Source organism: Haliotis cracherodii, unplaced genomic scaffold, assembly GCF_022045235.1.
Source record: "Haliotis cracherodii isolate W230 unplaced genomic scaffold, xgHalCrac1.p SCAF_1, whole genome shotgun sequence".
NCBI classification, from domain to species: domain Eukaryota; kingdom Metazoa; phylum Mollusca; class Gastropoda; order Lepetellida; family Haliotidae; genus Haliotis; species Haliotis cracherodii.
Window position 1 is genome coordinate 4,387,791 of NW_027266264.1, and position 24,171 is coordinate 4,411,961.

Consider the following 24,171-nt stretch of genomic DNA (forward strand, 5'->3'; position numbering starts at 1 on the left):
CTGATAATGTTGTTGGACTGAGTACTCAGATGTTTAAGTGAAGCACTGATGTCTTATACATTCCAAAATATTCCACTTGGCGGACAGTACTGGAAAGAATGTGTTCCATGAAGAATAAATATACTTGCAATTATTTGTATTGTGTTGTATTTTGGTCTTACCATCCTTCCGAGGCAAGGGAGTTAACTGACAAATAGAGTCCAGTTTCCACCCTTGCCGAACTAGACTGGAATTTCTTGGCTCGATACTAGCACCACTAGTGTCCCTTCTATGCCCCTCCTATTGGCCAATCAGATTCATCCTCTGATCACTTGTATCACTTGCATTTGCCTCAAGCAAAATGGCAGTGCCCAGTCAAGACGATCTGATGAATAATCAAGATCTATATTGTGACAAAACAGGTCTTACATCGCAAAGTGCATTAAATCAGCTCCATTAAATATATGGAAACATTTGGAAAATATCTGCTGTTGCCGAGTTGTTGGTGATCCTTTGCAAATCTTGCAATCGACAGAAATCTGCATGACAGTTTACAAAACGGATTTCAATTTTGTTATGCGATTTTATTGGACTATGCATAGACTCCTTAGTCCAGCCAAAATGCCATAAAACCAGCCTAGTTCGGCTAGGGTGGAAACTGGTCTTTAAAAGTCAGTTAACTCCCTTGCCTCGGGAAGCTGGAGTCTCACTGGAACCAATGGTATGTCACGGTTCTGAAACTGACTGGCATAAGAACCCAGTAGGTCCAAGGCATTTCTAGGCATTTCTCACATACTTGTTGATATGGCTGCTTCACCAGTAACCATGGTGATGAGTAGATTCAATATTTTTCTTCAATGCTGAAATAACATACTCTTGTGGAGTGGGACCATCAAGGTGTCAAAGCCAACAGACCCCAATACATGTTCTGGTTTGTTAGAGCAGACCAAAAAATGTGATCTGGTTAGAATTGATCCTCAGCAACCAATGCTTCTCGTAAGCGGCATCAGACTCGATTAATTCATGCCTAAATCATATAGCTTGAAAACTGCTGAAATGATGTATAACAACATTCACTCACTCTCTCAACTGTCCAAGAATCAATTACGAATGCAGCATATGGTCTATTTTTATTGCAATCTTGTGATTAACCAAGCACACATTATCAAAAGTGCTCAAAGCAAACATGGGGAACGTTGTCAGTAAAGGCGCCACCTGGTCAGTATTGTCTTAGGAGTGGATTCATAATCTACAATATCATCCCTCCAAAATAACAAATAAATAATTGGTTGGTTGGTAAATAAATAATTGAACAACTTTAAAACAGGTGATGTAGTGACTTGTCAATTATTTTTTTTCTTCTCCAAAACGGTGATCGACCATGTGGTCCCTTCGCTGGCAGCCTTAACCATATTAATGGATAACAATCTAACTCAATAATCAAGTGCAAAAGTTCAGAAAATACAAAATCACATAAGAAGGAGCTTCATTGTGCAAGCGATTGTCTATATACAGTGTTTGCAACACTAGCGATATGCATTTCAATGGATTTCAGTTTTAGTACTGAATACGCTATTCCTGATTAAGACCCCTGATTAATACAAATCATTTTCATAATATCACTTGACAATGAACGTATCATCACTGGTTAGCAGCAGTCACAGCTATAGTAGGAAATCACCTTAACCAATAAACAGAGGGGAGTTGCAAATCTAATATCAAACTGGCAGAAGATCTCACTGGCCAACACCACCAAAAGCTTGACAGTGTTTTAACCATTCTTACATGGCAAGATCTGCAATAATGGCAGAACTAGCATTCAGATCATCCCCGGTAATGCTGGGAGATGTACACTGCTCCTCTATATACATGTACCCTGAAACAGCCTTTAGAGAGGCAACATATTCCCGTCTTGCCATGACCTGGACCCACTTGCACAAAGCGATCGTAGCGCTAAGATCGTAGCGCTAACTCCCATACTTTAACATAGGCTTACAATAGTTGTAGCGCTAAGATCGCTTTGTGCAAGTGGGCCCTGGTCACTTCAGGGCCTCTGGTAGAGTGGAAGCATGCATTACCCTGCATGATGGAGGATGGAGGCAGATATAAAACAATACAATATTCCAGGGAAATATGATTCAAGATGTGGCCAACATGTTATACAGTATTACACAAAAGGAATGTTCACGAAGATATGTAGTGTGTATCTGAATATTGTATGTGTGTATACACCAGCAACATGAAAGATGTGACCTGTCTACCAAGTTATGTCTACCCTATCAATATAAAAAAACCCAGACTAAGTAGAGAGGATAATCTCAGTAACTTTCCTATCCTAAAATATAATGGAGCAGAGGCCTATTATTTTCAAGCAAAGGAGAGTTATGAGGATATTCTGCCACTTAAAAACATATCTCTGCTTTTATACTTTGACAAAATATTCTCTTGTGGAAAATATTTGCAAAATAAACCAGAACTCTTTGTAGTGTATTTACACTGCGCGTGTCGCCCTTGTGTGATGGATGTGGTACGTGATCTAAGCCGCTGTTGCAGGTGCACCAAGCTCTGTCGCGAGCTGACATTTACAATGCATGGTACATGGCTCTTCATAACTTTGTAGGGTCCTAAACTAGTATTTTATCAATTGTTTGAATATTGTTAAGACATGCTGGGGATTATAGGAAACATGGAGCCCCTGAACAAGGATATATATGTTTACCTGATTGTTTTTCTCGTCAAAGGTTTATCTAATTGCTATAAATATGAACATTGCCCATTTGTAACCTGCTGTAACACAACATTATATACATATTTTGTGCTTTTAAGCATTATGCAAAATTATGAAAATATTTAAAAGTTAATTTTACTGGAAACATGTACCTTCATGTGTCGCCATAGCCTAGGTCCATAATGACAAGTCCTCAAATCAAATGATGCATGGTCCAAACCCCACCACCAACACATTTTTTGACAAAATTTGAAATTATTCATTTGACAGAATATTTAAAAAATAGTTCCATCAGTTCCAAGTGCAAATTAATTGAAATATTGGTTCAAGATAATGCATAATTGACAAAAAACTCTCCATTACTTAAAAAAGCAGCTTTTAAACAATAAAATGACATCACAGATGTGTTCTCATCATCCAGTCTACACCATATTCAACCCAACATGTTACAATGTATAGGGGGTGCTGATTCAGATACAACAGGTGACAGTGCTCATGTAATCGGTCTTCTTATCATAAAAATGTGCTGCAGAACAGTGTGGAGTTCAGACAGTTGTGTTTTGTGGATCTTTGTTATTGTGGAGAAGGGGCACTCATTTCATTTGTAAAAGGAAGACATGAGCTGGGCACCTATTAGTTGATTTACGGTATGCCACGTTGTTTGGATGAGCTGATGCCAGACTGGGTGACCTTCACACTATTCTTATGAGGTCCTGCTATTTGAAACCAGCTGTAAGTGACTCTTTGCATAAGGTTTTCTGAAAAAATTATATAATAATTGGATAATCATGACATGTAGAACAAAGTGTTATTCCCCATCTCATGTGTTACGGCCTCGTCACACGTGTAGATTCCGATGTTGCTTCTGTTTTTACAAGTGGGTCTGCAATCTGATGTACATATAGTTGTTGCTATTAAAAGACTTGCTGTACCAGGTTCTACCAGATGACTAACATAGCTTCTCCCTCCCCCTGGCCTGGCAGCATCCAGCAGCTTGCTTCTTCAACAACAGCTGCAGTAAGACGTCTAGGTTCTGTACTCGAAGTCACAGAATCCAGGGCCACTGATTGGTTCAGCAGGGATGCCACGTCTGCAAGAAGAAGATACATATTTGTAAAGGAAATCGATGAAGTGATCTAAAATCAGATACACTGCTACAGGACAAATAACTGGAGACTACCATTCTTGGGATTAGTGGACTAAAACTTGGGATGTACCAAACCCTCTTGGGATCATGTTACACAGTAATGCTAAAACTTCCAGTATATTTGAGAAACAAATGGTCACAAACACGTTGACATCCTTTCAATGGTAAAAGCAACATGGGCATCACATATTAGAAACCTTTTGTTTTCTCAAGGCTATGGCTTTGTATGGTTAAACCAAACACTTGGTGATGTTAAACTCTTTTTGAAACAATTTCGTGAACAATCTATAGATATGTTTTATCAGGAATGGCATTCTACTCTAGAAAACAGTTAAAGGTATGACTTGTACAGAAAGTTTAAGAGTCTTATTCAACCAGAAAAATACTTATCAACATTAACATCAAGAACCCTTCGACGTCCATTTATTCAATTTAGGCTCGGATTGTTAGATGTCATGAAAAATGAAGGAAGAAAAATGTCTACTGAAACGTCGAAGAGGCTGTGCCCATTATGTCATTCAGCTATAGAAAATGAAATTCATTTTACTTTTGTCTGTCCTTATTATTGTGACCTAAGAAGAATGTTTATACCAGTACGCTATCTGTCAAATTATCCTGTACCTGCTTTTATTTCTCTTCTTTCTTCAAAAGATGATGCTGTCATCTTAAAACTGGCTATATATGTTAAAAAGGCAATTTCCCTCAGAAACAAATTGTTAAACATGAGTATATATCCAAATACTGTATGTAAACTACTTATTTGTAACTCTCTTGTATATGGGCCGGAGGCCTTACATTCAATAAATAGCTTTGACTTTTGACTTTTGGTATCTTTCATCATTTATTCAAGAAGTATAGGCCATCGGTCCATTACATGTTGCAAACAGTGCTGCAAACAATTTTTTAATTTCTTTTCTCAAATTATTCGCATAGAAAATAAACATTCCCATATTTTTTTAAGTATTTGAATTATTCTCAGACACAAACATGTTAAATTTGTGTAAACTAGGAAATATATAATACTTCTTGGGGCCCACTTGCCGCAGGTGTTGATATGCACTGCATATTGATATAAAACGGTATTCACTTTCAACATATCTGAGGCTACACATATTCCTACCTCAAAGAATATGTGATGTCGCCTTTAAATGTACAAGTTGCTTCCCATATTTGTGTTGTGTCCCTTTATTCCTAGCCTAGCCAGGCCTGGGCGTGCAACTGTAAGCTTGGCTCTGTCTCCCGAAATAGGAAGTATTGCAGACCGATATTCACGAGTGAAGGTAATATAGGAAGTATTGGGTATCTGATGTCTTGCAATGTCAAATGAAATCGATGGAGTGAGTTGGAGTCGTCAGATATTTATTTTCACTAAAATTGTATTTTTTTAAAAACTTGTATTATGTGGTGGAATTTCAAGTAATATTTGTGCAAATATGGTGGTAAACATGGTGGTCAAAAGTGTCTGCTCATCATGCCGAAGATCTGGGTTCGATTCCCCACACTGGTACAATAAGTGAAGCCCATTTCAGGTGTCTCTTGTTTTTAAAGGTGGTGTAAAAACCATACTCACTCATTCCACTAATATTGTTAGAATTCCCATTTCTCAGAATAGAATGTGCTAGATAAGGAGAGTTCACTGATTAAATGAAATTTATTTCGCACTTTCATTATCCTGCAAGAAAAGCTCATTCTGTGGTGAATGAAATTATTAAAAGCAGCAGAAATAGCTGCAAATACTTTGAGAAACTGCATCACCCTAGTGTTTCCCTAGATTACTGCCAAACCAAAATATCGCCTAAACTTAAATGTATTACCAATAACACTTTCAAACACCTCAGTCTTATCTATATGAGATGCTTACAACAAGCCAAGGATTCTGAGTTGTGCACTTCTGAAATGATGACATCATCAACTACGTCTTGTTTTATCACGATAAACGTGAAGTAAATACTAAGCTACACACTGTTGCTCCAAATGTTACATGAAACAAGCATGAAGTACTCAAATGCCCTGTCAATATGACATGTCCAGTTGTGTGCAAGGCAAGAAATACTGTACAGTTTTCAAGATCTGCTCTGGAAATGAGCACAACCGCCATTATCATAAGGCAAATTAGTTGCCATGGAAACTCAAAAACTAAATTTTTCACAAATCTCAAACTATCAAAAGGTACCAGTTCACCACCAGACCTATCCATGTGCCACGTTTGGTGAAGAAATAGCGTACAGTGTTCAAGATATGCTCTGCAAACGAGGACTACCGCCATTTTCAGTCTAAGTCAAAGTTATTGCCGTAGAAACTTGAAAATTCTTCTTTTTTTTAAATCCCAAACTATCAAAAGGCACCAGTTCACCACTGGTCCTATCTATGTGCCAAGTTTGGTTAAGATATCTCTCATGGTTTTTGAGTTCTGCTCCAGAATTGAACGTGACTGACGGAAGGACAGAAAGACGGACGGACATCACCCATTCCTATATCCCCATTCCACTTCATGGTTACAAACTAACAAAACAGGTGGCTCGTACCTGACCATACGACATCGGTGTTCAATAAGACGAGGTTCCGCGGCGCTGGTGCTGTTCACACTCTGGGCACTCCATAGCCTCTCACCGACTGAAGAGGCCCTCGGCCTGAAACGGAAGAAGATAATGTACTGAATCGTAACAGCTATTTGACAGCAGCCAAAAATACTTGAGTCTGGACTGACAAATCGATGATTGATATTAAGAACAAAGTCCTAAGACCTCAGGGTATGATGGCAAATTGTCTTCAAAGTTATCGAGTCTGGCCATCAGATTCATTTAGTCTCCTCTTACGACCAGCATAGGTTGCTGGAGACCTATTCTAACCCGGACTCCACATGGGATGAAACAATACAGATTATTTACGAGACTTCTTGCAGACTTCATCTTCTAGTTTCCATGATAACAAGGGGAGTGAAGATCAATTTCATTAATATGATAAATAATAAATAGTGCCAAGGCACCACGGCTCAGGTCATTACGTATTCAGCAGTGTAAACTGTCAAAAGTTGAGCCCCACACCCAGCTACAAAATAACAAAGCTTCATTACATTTTGAACAAAGATGGCCAAGTAAATGCCATAAGAAGTTTTAGCTTCCAGATATACAAAAGATAATCAAGGTCACAATTTAAAATATTGCAAAAAAACCATTTTCAAACCTAACTACATATGTACCAAATTTATTGCTTCTTCCTTGTGTTTGATAAGACCTAAAAGAATTAAAGAATTGGATCTCAGGCAATGACTTTTGAAAATATAGAGCGGGTGGATGGTGTGTGTTTATTTGTGTGTTCAAACTAGTATGTAACCATTTAAACAGTTGTGTACCATCAACCTGGGAAAGAGCCTCCCTACATAAAGAAGCATACAACCTCCTGTTGACGCCATGACCACAACACGAGATGTGCAGTACGGCTGTGCCCATGTAAAGGGAAGTAACTGTGTGCTACATTGGCTCACATTGTTTTTAAGCATTAGGATTTATATATGTTTTTGAAAATGGAAATAAAAATGAAACTTTATGATGATGCCGGCAGTACTATTATTATTTTTAGCCTAACATATGAAAATATCATGTCAAAAGCAACTTGGAACACAATAATATGGACAGTCATTTAATTGACAAAATCCTGACAGTTTCACAATGAGGAAGTGAAATTGTTAGATTAACCAATTCCTGTTTTAATTGTTAGATTAACCAATTCCTGTTTTAAGGAATTGACCCAAGCTGATTCAGACCATGAAAATGAATGATGGATGTTTGCTTACCAAAGCCTGGAGAGGAGGTTTGTGTCGTCGACATACTCCCCCCACATGGCAGTCTCGCCTCCTATCACCAGGGCCTTCTGTTCAGGGGAACCTGGAAACACATCCCACAGAACAGACATTGTCAGTGTCTGCATCAAAAACTGTTAATTGTGCATGTCAATAGGAAACAATATCTTAACTTTCAGCCACATCCTCATACATGTACAATGAGGTTATCACCCGAGTGTGTTTAGGGATGGTAAATATCCTTTATTAGGAATATACACTGTATTTCTCAAGCCTCACTCACTCACTCATTTGATGAGCTTCATTAACAGATTAAGAGTTGGTAAGTGAGTGAGTCAGTTAATTGGTTTTAGGCTGCTTTTAGCAATATTCCAGCAATATCACAGCGGGAGACACCAGAAATGGGCTTTACACATTGTACCCATATCGGGAATCGAACCCAGGTAGTTGGCGTGACGAGCAAACTCTTGAACCACAAGGCTACCCAAACGCCCTGCTTCAATAAGAAGATCATTCACACATAACATCATTTAAAGAAAATACTAAGACATTAACATCATGAACATATCAAAATTATTCTAATATATCAAAGTATTCATAAATCCTGAAAATGCAAGCATTGATCAGCATTGAAATTGTGTTTAGTCTCAAGACTAAGCTTGCTTAAGTGAGTGAATGACATTTAACACCACAGTCTGCAATATTTCAGCTGTATGGCGTCGGTCTGGAAAAAAACCTGTATCTGGACCAGCCAAACCAGTGGTTGATATTATGGGTAACACCCGTGTTACTGACAACCAATCCACAGTTTTGTCTGATTCCGTTGCCTCTGAAGACAGGCAAAGGTTACGGGGATCCAATTTTATCCTGGAACCCCAATGGAGCTTGTTTAATTAAGTCTTATTGTTTGTTTTAACAGAATTATGATGGTACTTGACAGTGAAGATGACTAAATCAGAGTACTCAGTTAATTAACATAATATCTCGTTTTAAAAAGCACAAACAGATCGCAGATTAAAGCACTCCAATAAATATCACCATGCAACAAATCACAAAATATTCATACACCTTGTGAATGTGGTGATAGGATAGGTATACAATCGCCTTTACAGTTCACCCCACCTATGTATACCTACCCTGTTGGCTTCCTGTCTTATCGGTTTCCCTATCATGTGTTCTCTGTCCATCATGGTGTTACAGTATTATCCTTCTGTTGTCATTACTTAACCTACTCATGTTATCCCACTCGTGTATGCAATTGTTGTTACTGTTAACCGGACCTGTTAACCATCTACTGTTCATCCTCCACCTATTATATATATATTCTGTACCATGTTCATCATTCAGTCTTACATGACAACGGTATAAGGATCTATACAGAAACGTTGCCTTCACAGTAATTAAAGAAGTTGTTACCCATAAATTGTGTCAACTTTGTCATCCCTCAATTTCTTAGTAATGCCTATCAAACAATTTATCTTATTGTTGATCTTGAGACATAAATGTGATGTTTAATCAATGTGAGCAAAGACAACTTTGCCTTTCTAGAAATTTAGGAGTCTAATCTAGTGTATGTGTCAATATGTTGTATGCTGTTATGTCTGAGGCTACCAATAGCAGTGCTAGTGGAAAACCCCAGAAGCATGCAGGCATACCATCAAAGTCGTAGGGGTCACACTGGTAGTAATCATGCCAGTCCTGGCCATAATGGATTCTACTGAGGTACCAGCAGGTGGACAGAAGAGTCTCGTAGCCCATCCTGGTGACCTTGGACATCTCCTGCTGCCAGGGCTGCTTCCACACCTCGACTACAGTGTCCGGCCGCACCTACGGAGGGTGGACACCATTGGGAGAATATACTGACAGATAAATGTGAATGTGCTGTCTCTCCACAAACAGCCTTCAGGTTCAAAGGACATCTCATCCAGTGTGTCTTGTTGCACCTGCGAGAATATTCTGACTAACACTAATGTGTTGCTACACCTACAATCTTCAGCAAAGAGGGCATCTCTGCCAGTGTCTGGTCATACCCGTAGAACATCTACAATTTCTTCCCAATCTCGGGGCGGTCGGGTAGCCTAATGGTTAAAGCGTTCACTCGTCACGCAGAAGACCCTTGTTCGATTCAACATGGGTACAATGTGTGAAGCCCATTTCTGGTGTCCCCCACCGTGATATTGCTGGAATATTGCTAAAAGCGGCGTAAAACCAGACTCACTCACTCACTCTTCCCAATCTCATCTGAATAGGTGGTGTATACCTTGTTCCCGAGGCAAGAGTGTTAACTGGCTATAAAAGTCCAGTCTCCACCCTTGCCAAACTAGGCTGGAATTATGGAGTTATATTTTGGCTGGACTAACAAGTCTATGCATAGTCCAATCAAAATTGCATATCGAAATCGACATCTGGTTTGTAAACTGTCATGCAGATTTCCGTCTATTGCAGGATTTGCAAAGCAGGTGTGCTGTCAACTCAAATGTATCAAATATTTACCAAATCTTTTCATGTTTTTAAACAAGGTGCTCACATGATTTGATGCTCTACGCAAAGTAAGACCTGTTTTATTGCAATATTGATTTTTGAATCAGATTGTTTTGACGGGACGCCACTGTTTTGTTTGAAGCAAATGCAAGCAGTCATTTGAGAGGTGGAATCTGATTAGTCAAAAGAAGGGACATAACTCTTAATAGACACTGAAATTACAGCCTAGTTCGGCAAGGGTGGAAACTGGACTTCCTGCATTGGGAAGATGGGGGAATACCGGGACAGAGGTGTGTGTCGTATCCATAAGACATTTCCGCAAGGCTTTACCAAGTGAAATCAGTTTTTTTCCACTGCGGATGAAGTGAGAGAAACACATTACTTGGCCATCAAGGTTTGTTTGTGAACCCTGACCCATACATCTGTGTAGGTACAAATGCAAGTGCCGGTCATATCTACCACGTAGTTTTCAGCTAAAGCGAAGGAAAGAGTTACTCCTCTATCAAGTGTTGGTGATGAATTGATGCATGGAACATGAACCCATCCAGAACAGTGTACAGGTGGATGTGTAGATGTGAAACAATGTTAGTTATGACAGTCATTGTGCTAACATTCCTTTTGGGAGCATGGCCCAAGGCTCATTTCACAAAGAACCTTTGTAGAACAACTAAGGCCTGACACAGGTGGAGGGAGCATTTCAGTTTGATTCTGCTTCTCGTGTACAACTAATCACACAATGACATCTCAAGGTTACCTCGTCACCCACAATTTGGCTACCATTCATGCGATCTCATTAAAATCATATCTAAGTTCTCGCTGCCCCTAAACAAAGATCTGAGGACATACCATTACGAGTCACGTCAGAACGACCTTTTGCGAACTTTGACCGACCACTGAAATGACTAACAAGAAGTCGACATCAGCCAATTAGAAAGCAGCTTTCCAGAGCTTTATGGCACACGTATCAACCTGGCGATGTCCATTTCAGACTATGCTTGAAAAATATGGTGACCCCGTTCTCAATCAAAACTGAACAAACGAACATTCCGGAATGTCTAATGTATGGTTGAGATTGTATAGCAGTGCTTCCCACATACTGTTCAACGCCTCCTCCGTTCAAATGTTATCTCAAGGAAGCGAGAGATAGACGATAATTTTGACGGAATCAGTTGTAACTGTCGTTTGGAATATACCGTGTTAATGATTTCTAGTTTGCATGATTAGAAAACACTTTCCGACTGTCACTTTCATGATTTGGTAAGCGACGCTTTGATTGGTCAGATGAAAGGTCGATTCTGATGTGACCCGTAATGGGATGTCCTCAGATCTTTGTTCAGCGAAAGCGAGAACTAAGATCTGATTTTAATGAGATTGCCATTCATGAATCTTGCAGCATCTTAGGATGAAGTTTCTGCATATCTTAGTACTCTGATTTAGTCATTTCACTGATTTAAGCATCAGACTGATGCTGTGCCACCCCCTGACCCAGTCAGAGAGAGTTTCGCCACACAATCCTACCATCAAAGTTAAATGGATCACAGGCGTAGTATTTTGTCCAGTCCGAGCCGTAGCTAATGTAGTTGAGATACCAGCAAGTCGAAAGCAGAGTATTGTAGCCCATCTTGGTGACTTTAGCCATCTCCGCGGGCCAAGGGTCCTTCCACACCTCAACAACAGTGTCTGCTTGCACCTTCATAGGAGTACATTGGATAATGAGTTACCTTATAGTATTACCATGGTTACCTGTCTCCCACCTTGGCACCAGTGTCTTGATGCACCTTCATAGGAGTACACTGGATAATGAGTTACCTTATAGTATTACCATGGTTACCTGTCTCCCACCTTGGCAACAGTGTCTGCTTGCACCTTCATAGGAGTACATTGGATAATGAGTCACCTTATAGTATTACCATGGTTACCCGTCTCCCACCTTGGCAACAGTGTCTTGATGCACCTTTATAGGAGTACATTGGATACAGAGTTATCTTCATAGTATTACCATGGTTACCTGTCTCCCACCTTGGCAACAGCGTCTTGATGCACCTTTATACTAATAGGGCATTTCATGCTCGTATTGACAACATCCTTCTACCGTTACCATGGTTACATGCACGACCCACATCATGACAACAATGTCTGGATAATATGATCCCTGACACATTCCATGCAGTTGAAAACAGCCCAGACAGAAACAAGAACCACAACACATTAGTTTTCCTTATATTCAACAGGGCTGGAACAATACACCCTTGTCATGATGCAATCTGAAGCAGCATAATTTGTTCACGATACATTACGTCAGTGTATGTACAAGCTAATGTATTCAAACTTAGATACAACAGAGGAAAATTTTATTTCTATTCAAAATTAAGTTTTTTATGATAAATGTTCATGCTAATTTTTCTATTTCAAGATTACACAAATATATGATTAAACTGTGAATAATGCTTCAAGGGCTTCATGTAATAAAGAGAACATATGGATCGGACCATATATTGCTGAATGTCATCATGTACGACATAACTACAGGGTATTGTTTCAACTTCATATAAATGTCTATCTATCTGACGACAGTGTCCGAAGTAACTGCATGCCCGCCTGCCCGCCTGCCTGCCTGCCTGTGGCTGGTAACTTTTCATTTGGGCTGACTACTTACACATTCAGTCTTATCTTAACTTCTCGTAGATTCTTAAGTACTTGTTTGCGTTATTTCAACCTAATCAAGACGTGAATTGTCTCTTATGTTTCATGATTTTTCAAAATTCATTATGTCAGAATTTTGGCAGGTAGCTTTGAAGATGAGCAGGCAACATTTATGGGTCACCTGTCCGACTGTTTTGTTGGGTTTTAAAAATATTTCAAACACTGTTTAATGGTCTTTCATTTCAACAACAACTTCCTGGCAGACCTAATCAGATGGAGTGGAATTTTTTTATTAGCTTGAAGATCTGGAGAATGTGAAACTACATTGCCTATACTTCTTGCAAAAAGGTTTTGAAACTCCCCTTTCAAATGGTACTTTAGTGAGTGAGTGAGTATGGTTTTACGCCGCTTTTAGCAATATTTCAGCAATATCACAGAGGGGGACACCAGAAATGGGCTTCACACATTGTACCCATGTCGGGAATCGAACCCGGGTCTTCTGCGTGACGAGCGAACTCTTTAACCACTAGGCTACCCGACTGCCCCCAATGGTACTTTACATCTCAGCAGTCATTGAGGTTGTTATCATTACCTGTCCTAAGACATCAAGCAAAATATTGGTAATGGAGTACTCACTTTGGCGCCATTGTCGATCACTTCCTGCCAGACCTGATAGCCCTTGCCAAGACCATTGATGATATTCAGTAGCCTACAAGATTGTGTGAGTGGGTGAGTGAATAGAGTTTTACAACACTTTTAGCAGTAGACCAGCCATTGTAAGGCCGGAGACACCAAGACTTGGCTTCATGCACAGCAAAACTGAAACTGGTTTTTCAATTATGGTTGAATTTTAAGAGGTCTTAACAGTAAAGAACATTCTTCTGCAGAATCTTTTATGTTCAGTCATAAATATTTCCAAATATCAACTGCAATTATGTAATAACCTTAAGCAGACACTTATGAATGGAACACATACTAAGGCTGGCTATCGATACAGATCATAGAGATGAATAATCGTTAACCAAATATTGATCAATGATTGATAAATATCGGAGAAGTATCTTTGAGCAAATACGCAAAACAAAATCCTAAAGAAATCCTCAACATATTGAGTGGTTGCACATTGATGGAGGGATTACTTTGTGGACATTTGAGATGTAACCATGGTAACAAAAACAGTTACTTTCCATCTTCAGCAATTGACATTATTGACAATAACAAATCTGTTTTGGTATATCTAAACTTTACTTCATCACAATAGTTAATGTAAGGTATTATCGATGACACAATTTTCATATCAATAATAATTAATATTTCTTCCCATCAATGATAATTCCGATTATCGATCTTTTTTGCCAGTTCTAACACATACATTTTGATAAATGACCCAGAACCACAGCCAGGCTTTCTTTGACTCACTTTTGCATGTAGTATTGCTCCACCTGTCCATAGCTTGTGTAGTTCATCTTTTGGACAAAACTTGTGATGTTGGGGTTGCTCATCCTGAAGAAGGAATGGTAACCATGGTAACGGAGGATTCAGACGACATATACATTGCACTTTCCTCAAGACAGTGGGGAGTACTGGCGATAAAACTATCTCAGGGGGAACATTGTTTAATGTTTAATGCTGCACTCAGTAAAGAACTCCAGTGATTGATATCATGAGCATTGTGTTACACACTTTGGATACGAAGACATGCATTAACCAAGTCAGCATGACTGACAACCTGATCCTGTTAGTTTCCTCTTAAGACAACGATGGGTTGCTGAAGACAAATCCTAACCTGGATCTTCACGGGGGTCAGAAGGTAACCAACTTCAAGGGACTGTATCACAACTCAATCATACTTACCAAAAACACAGAAACAGAGCACATCATCTTGAACTATACTTGCCAACAAAGGAGACCTCATCCTTGAACTATACCTACCAACAAAGAAGACCTCATTCTTCATTCTGAGCCATACTTACCAACAAAAGAGACCTCATCCTTCAACTATACTTACCAACAAAGGAGACCTCATTCTGAGCCATACTTACCAACAAAGGAGACCTCATCCTTCAACTATACTTACCAACAAAGGAGACCTCATTCTGAGCCATACTTACCAACAAAGGAGACCTCATCCTTGAACTGTACTTACCAACAAAGGAGACCTCATCATTGTGAGCCACACTTACCAACAAAGGAGACCTCATCATTCTGAGCCACACTTACCAAGGAGACCTCATCATTCTGAACCATACTTGCCAACAAAGGAGACCTCATCCTTGAGCCATACTTGCCAAAAAAGGAGACCTCATCCTTGATCCATACTTACTAACATACAAGGTGACCCAATTCTCAAATGAATTTTACCAGCAAATCCATGCTTTGAGCTACACTTACTAAGCTATAAAGGAGATCCTGTCCTGGAGGTATTACAAACAAGGGAGACATTATTCTTGAGACATGCATACTATCCCACAAAGGGGACCTTGTACTTGAACTCACCAACAAGTAAAAGAGACTTCATCCCCTCCCATGTGGATATAATGGTCGGGGAACGTTGTTCCCACGTCCTGGAAGAAGGTCTTAAGGAATGTGTAGGTGGACTCTGGGATGGGGTTGATGGGTCCGAACGACCCGTCTGGCTTGCCGTGACTGTAGCAAGGGGTCAGAAGGTTGGTGATGGCCTTTCCCCAGGACTGGCTGTGACCTTCACAAAAGGGAAATAACTCATCAGTGACTAGTTGTAAAACTACCATAATACACAGGAGGCAGAGCTGTCACATGACTACTGTTAAACTGATGGCAGTAACTGATATAAAGATTTTAAACAATATATCATCAAAAATTTTAAAAAGATGACAAAATTACCCTGGCCCCCACAAAGTCGAAAGAACAAATCATCTGACTATTACTTTACGTCCAACTAAACGAGAGAATTTATGTTTTGTCTGTCTGTCCGTATACAAGAGTAGTTATTAGGCTATCAAACCAATGCCATGGAATTGAGATAAAGAACTTTGTATTTCTCTGTCAGGTTCACACCAATATGGACAGAGTCAATTCCACACTTGTTGTCACGGAAACAGAAAAAATATAAATTCTAAAAATCCCTAAATAGCAAAAGGCACCAGTCGTCCACCGGGTCTTTGTGTGTGCACAGTCTCAAGAAAGATTACCCATCTGTTTTACAGATATGGTCTGGATAAGCACACCACTATGAACAGAGTCAAAGGCAAACTTGCTGCCATGGAAACAGGAAAAAAACAATATTTTTTTAAATTCCTAAATAGCAAAAGACACCACTTCAGCCCCTGATCAATACGTGTATCAAGTTTGGATGAAAAATCTTTTTTAGTTCTGCTCCAGAAAAGACAACAACCTCCGTTTCAGCTAAGTCTTAACTTATTCCCATGGAAAAATGAAATTTTGAAAAAATTCTTAAATAGCAAATTCCACCAGCCCCTGGTTGATATGTGTACCAAGTCTTGATGAAAATGTTTTCACGGCTTAGAAATTATGCTCTGAAATTGAAATACAGACAGACTGACAAGATGACGACTATATCCCCCTGCATTACATGCCAGGGGGATAAAATAAGGCTTATGAGTGAGTGAGAGAAAGTCAGTTTTAGCCCCAGTTAAGAAATTACCCCTTCTAAGGACCATGCAAGTGATAGTGGATTAACAATGTACCATATAACTTCCTGTTATTGCTTTGCTCGTACTTTTATGTATTTTAGGCTAATCTCATCAGTAAAACAATTAAGCAAGTGTTTTTAACCTCAGAGAGTGAGTGAGTGAGTTTTGTTTAACACTGCTTTGTACAGTGTTCATGTTAAGTCACAGCGTGTCAGTTTAATATAGGAGGAAAGCCCATAGTGTTTTGTTTGTTTGTTTAGTTTGTATTTAGTATTTTGTGTTTAACGCTGCACTCAGCAATATTCCAGCTACCGTATTCGACGTAATAAGCGCCCAGGGCGCTCTCAAAATTAGAAATAGGGGGCTCTTATTAGAATATTATTTTGGTGAAAAAAACAGAATTGAAAGATAAATTTCGTGGTTTATACTGAGAGCCTGAAATGTTTATATACGACAGATATATTTTTTCCAGAATTTAATTGCCCATAATTAAGGGTGCATATAGCACACGAGTGCGTATTATACGCGAGTAAATAAGTCTTGTGTACATTGATCAATCGGAAGGGGTGCTAATTGGCATTGTTCACTGGTCAATATATTAGAAAATATCGCCATGGGCGCTAATTAGAGCTGGGCGCTTATTACGTCAAATACGGTATATGATGGCGGTGGGTAAATAATCGAGTCTGGACCAGGCAATTCAGCGATTGACATCATGAACGTCAATCCACGGAATTAGGAGCGTGCCTGACCACCCGATCCCGTTAGTCGCATTTTAAGACAAGCATAGTCGCCTTTAATGGCAAGCATGGGTTGCTGAAGTCCTATTCTACACTAAATCTTCACGGGTCGAAAACCCAAAGTGATGCAGGTCTCAGATGTTTACCACTTTGATAAACCCATGAGCATGGGTATGGTGCTGACAAACCTACAAACATAATTGGGATGAACCGTGAATCAAACCCACTATCATAGATTTCTGGCATGTCCAAGGTACGCAACACTGCACATTGAATTGTGGTTCCTAAGACGACTATGCCAACCGTCACCCCCGTTTCTAACCTTAAGATAGAAATAAACCTACAAACCTGGTGAATCAAACTCTGGCATTACTCGGATTCCTCTCAGCCGGGCAAACTCAATGATTTCTTTGATGCTAGCCTGGGTGTACACATGGGTCTCCGGATTGTACGCTCCCTGAAACACACGAGAAGACACACAGCTAAACCAATGGCTGATAGACTGAGCATGATGAGTAACCAGAGTATCAATTCTTGCCAAAGGGGTACAATGACAAACAATCCCCAAGGTCACACATTGTACCCATATCAGAATGAATTTCATCTTAGTGAGTGAGTGAGTGAGTGGGTATGGTTTAATGCCACTTTTAGCCATATTCCAGCAATATATATCACGGTGGGGGAGACCAGAAATTGTAGACCAGACCAGACACATTGTACCCATGTAAGGAATTGAACCCGGGTCACACATGGATACCTGAGGGTAGGATAGAGTGAGACTCAGAGAGTGAGAGATCTGGTTCTAAAGATACTCAGCAAGCATTTGTATGAGGGAAAACCATAAGAGATGCAGGCTGTACATACTAAGATGCTTAGTATTTTTTATACAACTGTAACACAAAAGCTCTGGTGTAGACCTGACAGGGTGAATCTGGGATATACAGCAAAGGTCAGCAGATCCAGTCATGACTAAGGGAGACAATTCATCCAGATAATTCCAGCACTTGCCGAAACATGCTCCTAGGTATGACACTAAGCTTTACAATATGCATGCCAAGATGTTCCAAAACAACCATGACTTCTGTAAATGCTGTAGTTGTCACACTAGTCTGCCACATCATGGGGGCAACAGCACTTATCCCCTTATTAATTGGCTACCAAATAAAGCAGGGACTATACCTTACCTCTTTACTCATGTCTGGGAATGCCGTACTCTCGAAGGGAAAGGCCTGGTCATCTACGATATGCCAGTGGAACACATTGAACTTGTTCTGGGACATTGCCTCCTGGAAGCACCACAAGGTTGTTTGTAAATAGAAGAGTCCACTAGAAATAGTATAATGTTCATTAATGTCTCAGGAAAATGTTAAAAACATGACGCATTTTGGGGAATACATGAATGGTTTGATAGGCATTTCGGTTTGAAGCCACTTTTAGCAATATTCCAGCAATACCACGGCAGGGGACACCAGAAATGTACTTCACATATTGTACCCATGAAAGGAATCGAACCCGGGTCTTCGGTGTGACGAGCAAGTGCTTTAACCACTAGGCTACCCCACCGACCGCATTTCTCAGAAGTTGCTGGATGACAACGTAGGTATTCCTTGCACGAAATGGTGCTATAACAGTACATTAAAGAAGTTGTTATCTCAAAATTGTGTCTACTTTGTCTGGTAATACTAGATCAAATTAAATTCTTATTTAAGAAATAAAAGACACAGTTGGGAGTTGTTTATTGTACAATAAAACACAGCAGGGAGCATCCCCGAGTTGTTTATTCTCCCTGCAGTGTTTTATTGTATGATAAACAATGACCACGAGTTGTTTATTTCTTATTTGGCTGTCAACATTATGTACAGCCTCTTTAAGGTTGTTGATAAAATGTACAAGCTTCAAAATTAGTCATCTTAATTTTAATAATGATGACTACCTCAACAGAGTCTGACCTCAACAAAGTCCATTTAATGAACAGGGGAGTTAAATTTGGTATTTCCCGCATATTCTCAGAATCATCGCGTAGATTATCTGTATCTTTTCTCTTAATACAAATTGTCATATCTCTCCCACTTTTGGATGCGATCATTCAGCCCAGCCACAACTCACTAGACATTTCCCTCTCCAAAATATTGTCATCCCATATATGACATCAAGTTGCAAGTGCATGTTCGAATCTCCAGAAATGAGGTCATGATAGAGAACGATGTTATATCGTGACATAAACCATGATTCGTTCTTCATTGCTCTTTGCAGTTTATCCCATAGCTATCTTATATTTACTGGTAAATATGAAGTTCAGGTATTCATGGCATACCCGTTAACCAATCATAGTAAAGTTATTATAAAATTTGCAATCTTTTCACACGTTTCTACTATGGTGTGATCTTGATTCATAGGTGACAGAAAAAAGATTCTGAAGTTATAGTGCTAACTGGCAGACAAAGACCCATAACTTTAGCTCTGGCTGACAAACTTCAACTCAAGGTGTGCTGAAAGCATATGGTCTTCATAAGAGAGCATGTCTATCACCACACTACTATGTTACTAAGACATCCAAAACCTTTGACCTTTGCAGCAAGGTGAATGGGATATAACGTTACGTTCCAGATTATTGCATTTATATAGTGACGTGCATGCATGTGTGTGGCTGCTTGTACTAGTCTGGACTCATGCCAGTTTTACAGTGCCCACTGAGATACAAGCCACAGTTTAACATTGATACCCCACTAAGACACAGTATACCGACTGTGAGCTGACCAGTCCTTGTTTTAGCCCCTGATTGCACAACGCTAGACAGGGTAACAACAAGTACCATCTTTTGGTATGACACGGCAGGGGATCAAACCCCGGACTGTGCCAACTGAGATACCATGCCGTAGTTTACCTTGGATACCACACTCAGACTCAGGACACTGACTCTAAGCTGACCAGTCCTTGTTTAATTCCCTATATGATGAAAGACAGGCAGGGTAACAACAAGTATCATCTTTTAACATCTTTTAGCTATTATGCAGTCAGGGGATCAAACGAAAGATTTGCTCTCCTGGGAGAACATCCACTTGACCATGGATGTGGTCCATAACCTTTGAATTACTGGCAGATTTTGATGAATGCGATCTTACATGTAACCCACCCCAAAGATGTGCATGCTTTATGTAAATCTGTCAGCAATGAACTTGTTTTCACCACCAGATAGCGTCCATTATGGTTCCATCCCAAGGACTTACTGAACTTAAATACATACATACAAACAAACAGACATGGAAACCAATTATTATGAAAAGAAACTCCTAGCATCTGATGCAAATAGATTACACTTCACAGTGACTAACCAGGTTTTTGAGGATAGCGCCCACTGACAGATAGTGACGAGAAGTGTCCAGCAACATGCCTCGATGCTTGAACCTTGGGGCATCAGTTATCATGGACTCCATCACTACAAACTGTAAGAGAACCATTTCGTTCGACATATAAAAGCAATAATTGCCAGTTATAGTTTTATTATACTCTCCATACCAGTTTACCGTGTTTACATACTCATCATAAATATGACAGTATTACAAAAGTATGACAAAAATCTAAATAACAGCGTTTATCTTTTCCCAAACGTTTTCTGAAAATGTCTACCTCTCCTGAACTTTGCTGTGTTACCAGCTGGCTGAAAGTCTCCAGGCCTCTCAGTGCTCCCCAGACTTCATTGGCTTTCAGGCTGGCGCCATCCGGGGTGATTTGTAGGTCATCTGTATAAAACACGTATCAATGCTTCTAAAGCTTGAAAGGTAAAGATTACTTTTTTTTTATAGAATAAGAAACGATATTTCCAATATGTTCTTAGAGTGGTTGGGATTGTCTGTTGGCTTGGACACCATTGCGCATGTTGCAAAGCCTGGTAAGCTGGAATACAAAATATTGAAGTAAATTCTCATAAATAAAATAAGTCTCCATTTAATCCTGTATCCTCTATTTTATTCTCTATTTAAACATGTATTAAACAAAACTGTAGACGACACAAAACCAGTGAGATTCTTCAGCGCAATATTGCAACACAGCCTATGAACATGATGAAAGAAGTCCACCTGTGGGAGGGGGAGACCTAATGGGTTTTTTAAGTTTATAGAAACTTGGGATGGGCACAGGAGGTTTAAAGAGTATCACAATATTTTACAATGCTCGAGGCTGTATTACGATACATATAATGATACATTGTATAATTCTAAATTTTGAATTCAGAAGCAATTCAGTGGCTGATTTGAAGTTAATAAATGGAACAAAACAAGATGCTGGTACAACAAAATGTTTACTCATTTAATAAATATTCACGGATGCACTCACTGTGTATTTGGCAAGTGTATAATATAACATTAACCTGCTAGTGTGCCCTGCATACACTCACCTACGCAATATTATTTACCCCCAAATGTCCATAAGTTTAACAATCTTTTATCTACAACCAACACAAAGCTGATTATTAATATCGCTTAATATCTGTATCACAGTAAAGAAGAGAGAACACATATTTTATCATTGTGACTGTTGCCATAAATATGCCATACATTTTGTACAAGGGCCTGTGGCCTGTACTGTACTGAATAAAGATCTGAACATTAAACACACAATAAAAAGTAGCATGCAAGCATTAAAAAAATTATACTGTGATACGTATCATGGAAAGAATGAACCTCAATTTACCGGTATGCCGGTAATACCTCTTACCCTTAAATTGAGTGAGTGAGTTTGGTTTTACACCGCTTTTAGCGATATTCCAGCAATATCACACATTATACCCATGTAGGGAATCAACCTGGGTCTTCGCCCTGGCGAGCGAACGCTTTAACCACTAGGCTACCACTAGGCATCTTACCCTTAAAAGAAACATTAACCATGTTCGTATAAGCGTAATATTAATTCTGATACTACCTTCCATGGTCTACATTATAATTACCCTCAAGCAGGTCTAGTACTGAAGCAGATGAAATGCTTTTTCAATACCAGTATCGTGATGAGTATAGAGTACCTTTCACCACAAATGTTTATGATCCATAACAAACATCCATGCTTTCACTGTATTTGTAATGGTTGCCCCACAAATAATGCCTAGAAGTACTGGTTTTTGTAATAGAGAAACATCAGAGGTCCTAACCTCAAAGAATGGAAGTTGGAACATATTTTGTTAGGTACGATTAAAATAAAACATTTGAGGCTGGTGTTTTCTATTTCCATTCAAGGATGGTGCAATATGTTCAGTAAACACCTAAGGTTATCTAGAAGTATCATCTAATTTGCATATCATTTAATGAATTTGTTAATACTTATTCAAGGAAATATGTATGGAATAACCGCTCACTATTTCCTTGTATTGTTGAAAACATTGTTTTAAACACTTGAAATTTCTGAAAAGCTATAAAAACGCTAAACTAAACGGACCTAAGTATTAACCGTGTTAACTGAGAAATTATTTTTAAGAAGAAGTCTATATTAAATGCACCAAATTCCATTTCCCACGGCATTGTTTTTACCAAAATATCACTGCTATTTGATCTCCCACCAGCTAGAGTATGCACAAACAAATGCACAGATTGTGAAGGTAGCAATGTTTTTCCTCCTTTCATTGACAACCAGCTGATAACTGTCTATCATTGCAGCTATATCATCATATGTTTACAATTTCACCTACTTTCGTTGAGAAATCGCGCGTGCGTTTCCTCTGAAGTTACGTAATCATCTTTCTGTGATGTCATAACTGCTTACGTCACTGTCTCTACTCATCACTTTCATGACAGCATTTCATTGCATCTCACATCGCTTTGCGCTTTCCGACCCACCCGCCCTGATTGCCACCATCCATTATTCTTCCATTCTACATCACCTTTGTATTGTCAATTTCTGCACCAGACACAACAAATTGCTCCCACTTAGACACGCAGCATTGGTCGTGTAGCAAAGTTTCCGTCATTTAGGCCTTAGCATTAATTAATGACCTATTAACAATTATGTTAGTCGCCACATAGCTAAATTTGGCCTGGCCTTGTAATGCCATAAATTTAGGCCTTTCATAGTATTATTTCATTTTTAAATTGGTAACCTCCACACCCTCGGACATTAAATCCACTGATGCATCTTTGTCATTCATTCAACATAGCCCACCTTACTCAGGTAGGAGGGTTTTCGCAGTAATATCATGCAATAATTACATTTAGTAGGCCCTACTAGCGACTAAATGTTTGTTTTGCGTAGTTGACAACTTACACGATTCATCCGACTGCAGTGAGGGGTAGACTCCTTGGCAAGGTTTGCTGACGGTGACACTGAGGGACGACAACACCCCATCTCCAACCGCTGGCCGTGGCCGGAACCTCAAGTTCTTGTTGGCATAAGCCTGACCGAATGTCAGCGAAATGTACCTTGTGTATGCCGCATCTAAAATATCGCATGCAGCGCCGCTCGTTACAAAGATAAAGTTTTGTGCATCAACTGTAAACACCGTCGATGATTGCTTTATATTTTGTGGTAGGGGCCATGGGGCTCCTACAGTTGCAGCAACTGGAGCTCGGCTTTTCGGTTCTTCAAACGCATTTGCTGGTAAAACCAGCACAACTAGGAAACACAACCAAGCCAGTCGAGCTGCCATTTTGACTGAGGCATGTGATAAGCAAACAATCACATGACATTCGCAGTACCACGTGATATCGTCTATTTTCATTCGGATTTCTCCGGTACCGTCCCATTCGTCGCTACTCGCCCCTTTCCGTAACCTGCAAGAAGACTCGACCCCCTATTCGATGAACGTAATGTGCGAAAATACGACAAACCAATCAGAATGCGCGTATGATTTCAAGTTGTTTGTCAAAGATTCCCTCAGAAATAATTGTGATTTTACATATGTCTTGCATCTAAAAATATACCCAAGACATAGTTAAATGTGTTCAATCATACTGTATAATTCCGCATGTCCAGATGTGCTTTTAACTGCATCTGAAATATATATGAAGACTTTGGAGCTGAAAGGGGCCAAAATGCACTTT

General features: G+C 39.5%; 1 protein-coding gene across 2 annotated transcripts; it reads right to left on the minus strand.

Annotated features, from left to right (window-relative positions):
• Positions 1–3,638: 3,638 nt before the first annotated feature.
• LOC139471645 (beta-hexosaminidase subunit beta-like) lies at positions 3,639–23,777 on the minus strand. Of its 2 annotated transcripts, none has more exons than XM_071254070.1 (12): positions 23,396–23,777; positions 20,777–20,889; positions 20,482–20,592; positions 18,334–18,435; positions 17,498–17,606; positions 15,274–15,478; positions 14,197–14,280; positions 13,414–13,486; positions 9,309–9,480; positions 7,648–7,738; positions 6,380–6,484; positions 3,639–3,797 (listed from the first exon to the last, which is right to left on the minus strand). In XM_071254070.1, the coding sequence occupies exons 1-12, from the start codon at positions 23,775–23,777 to the stop codon at positions 3,734–3,736; spliced, it is 1,611 nt and encodes a 536-aa protein (XP_071110171.1). In that variant the 3' UTR covers positions 3,639–3,733. The 2 variants fall into 2 exon arrangements, with proteins under 2 accessions (XP_071110171.1, XP_071110161.1); XM_071254060.1 differs by lacking the exon at positions 9,309–9,480 and adding an exon at positions 11,653–11,824.
• Between the last annotated feature and the right edge of the window lie 394 nt (positions 23,778–24,171).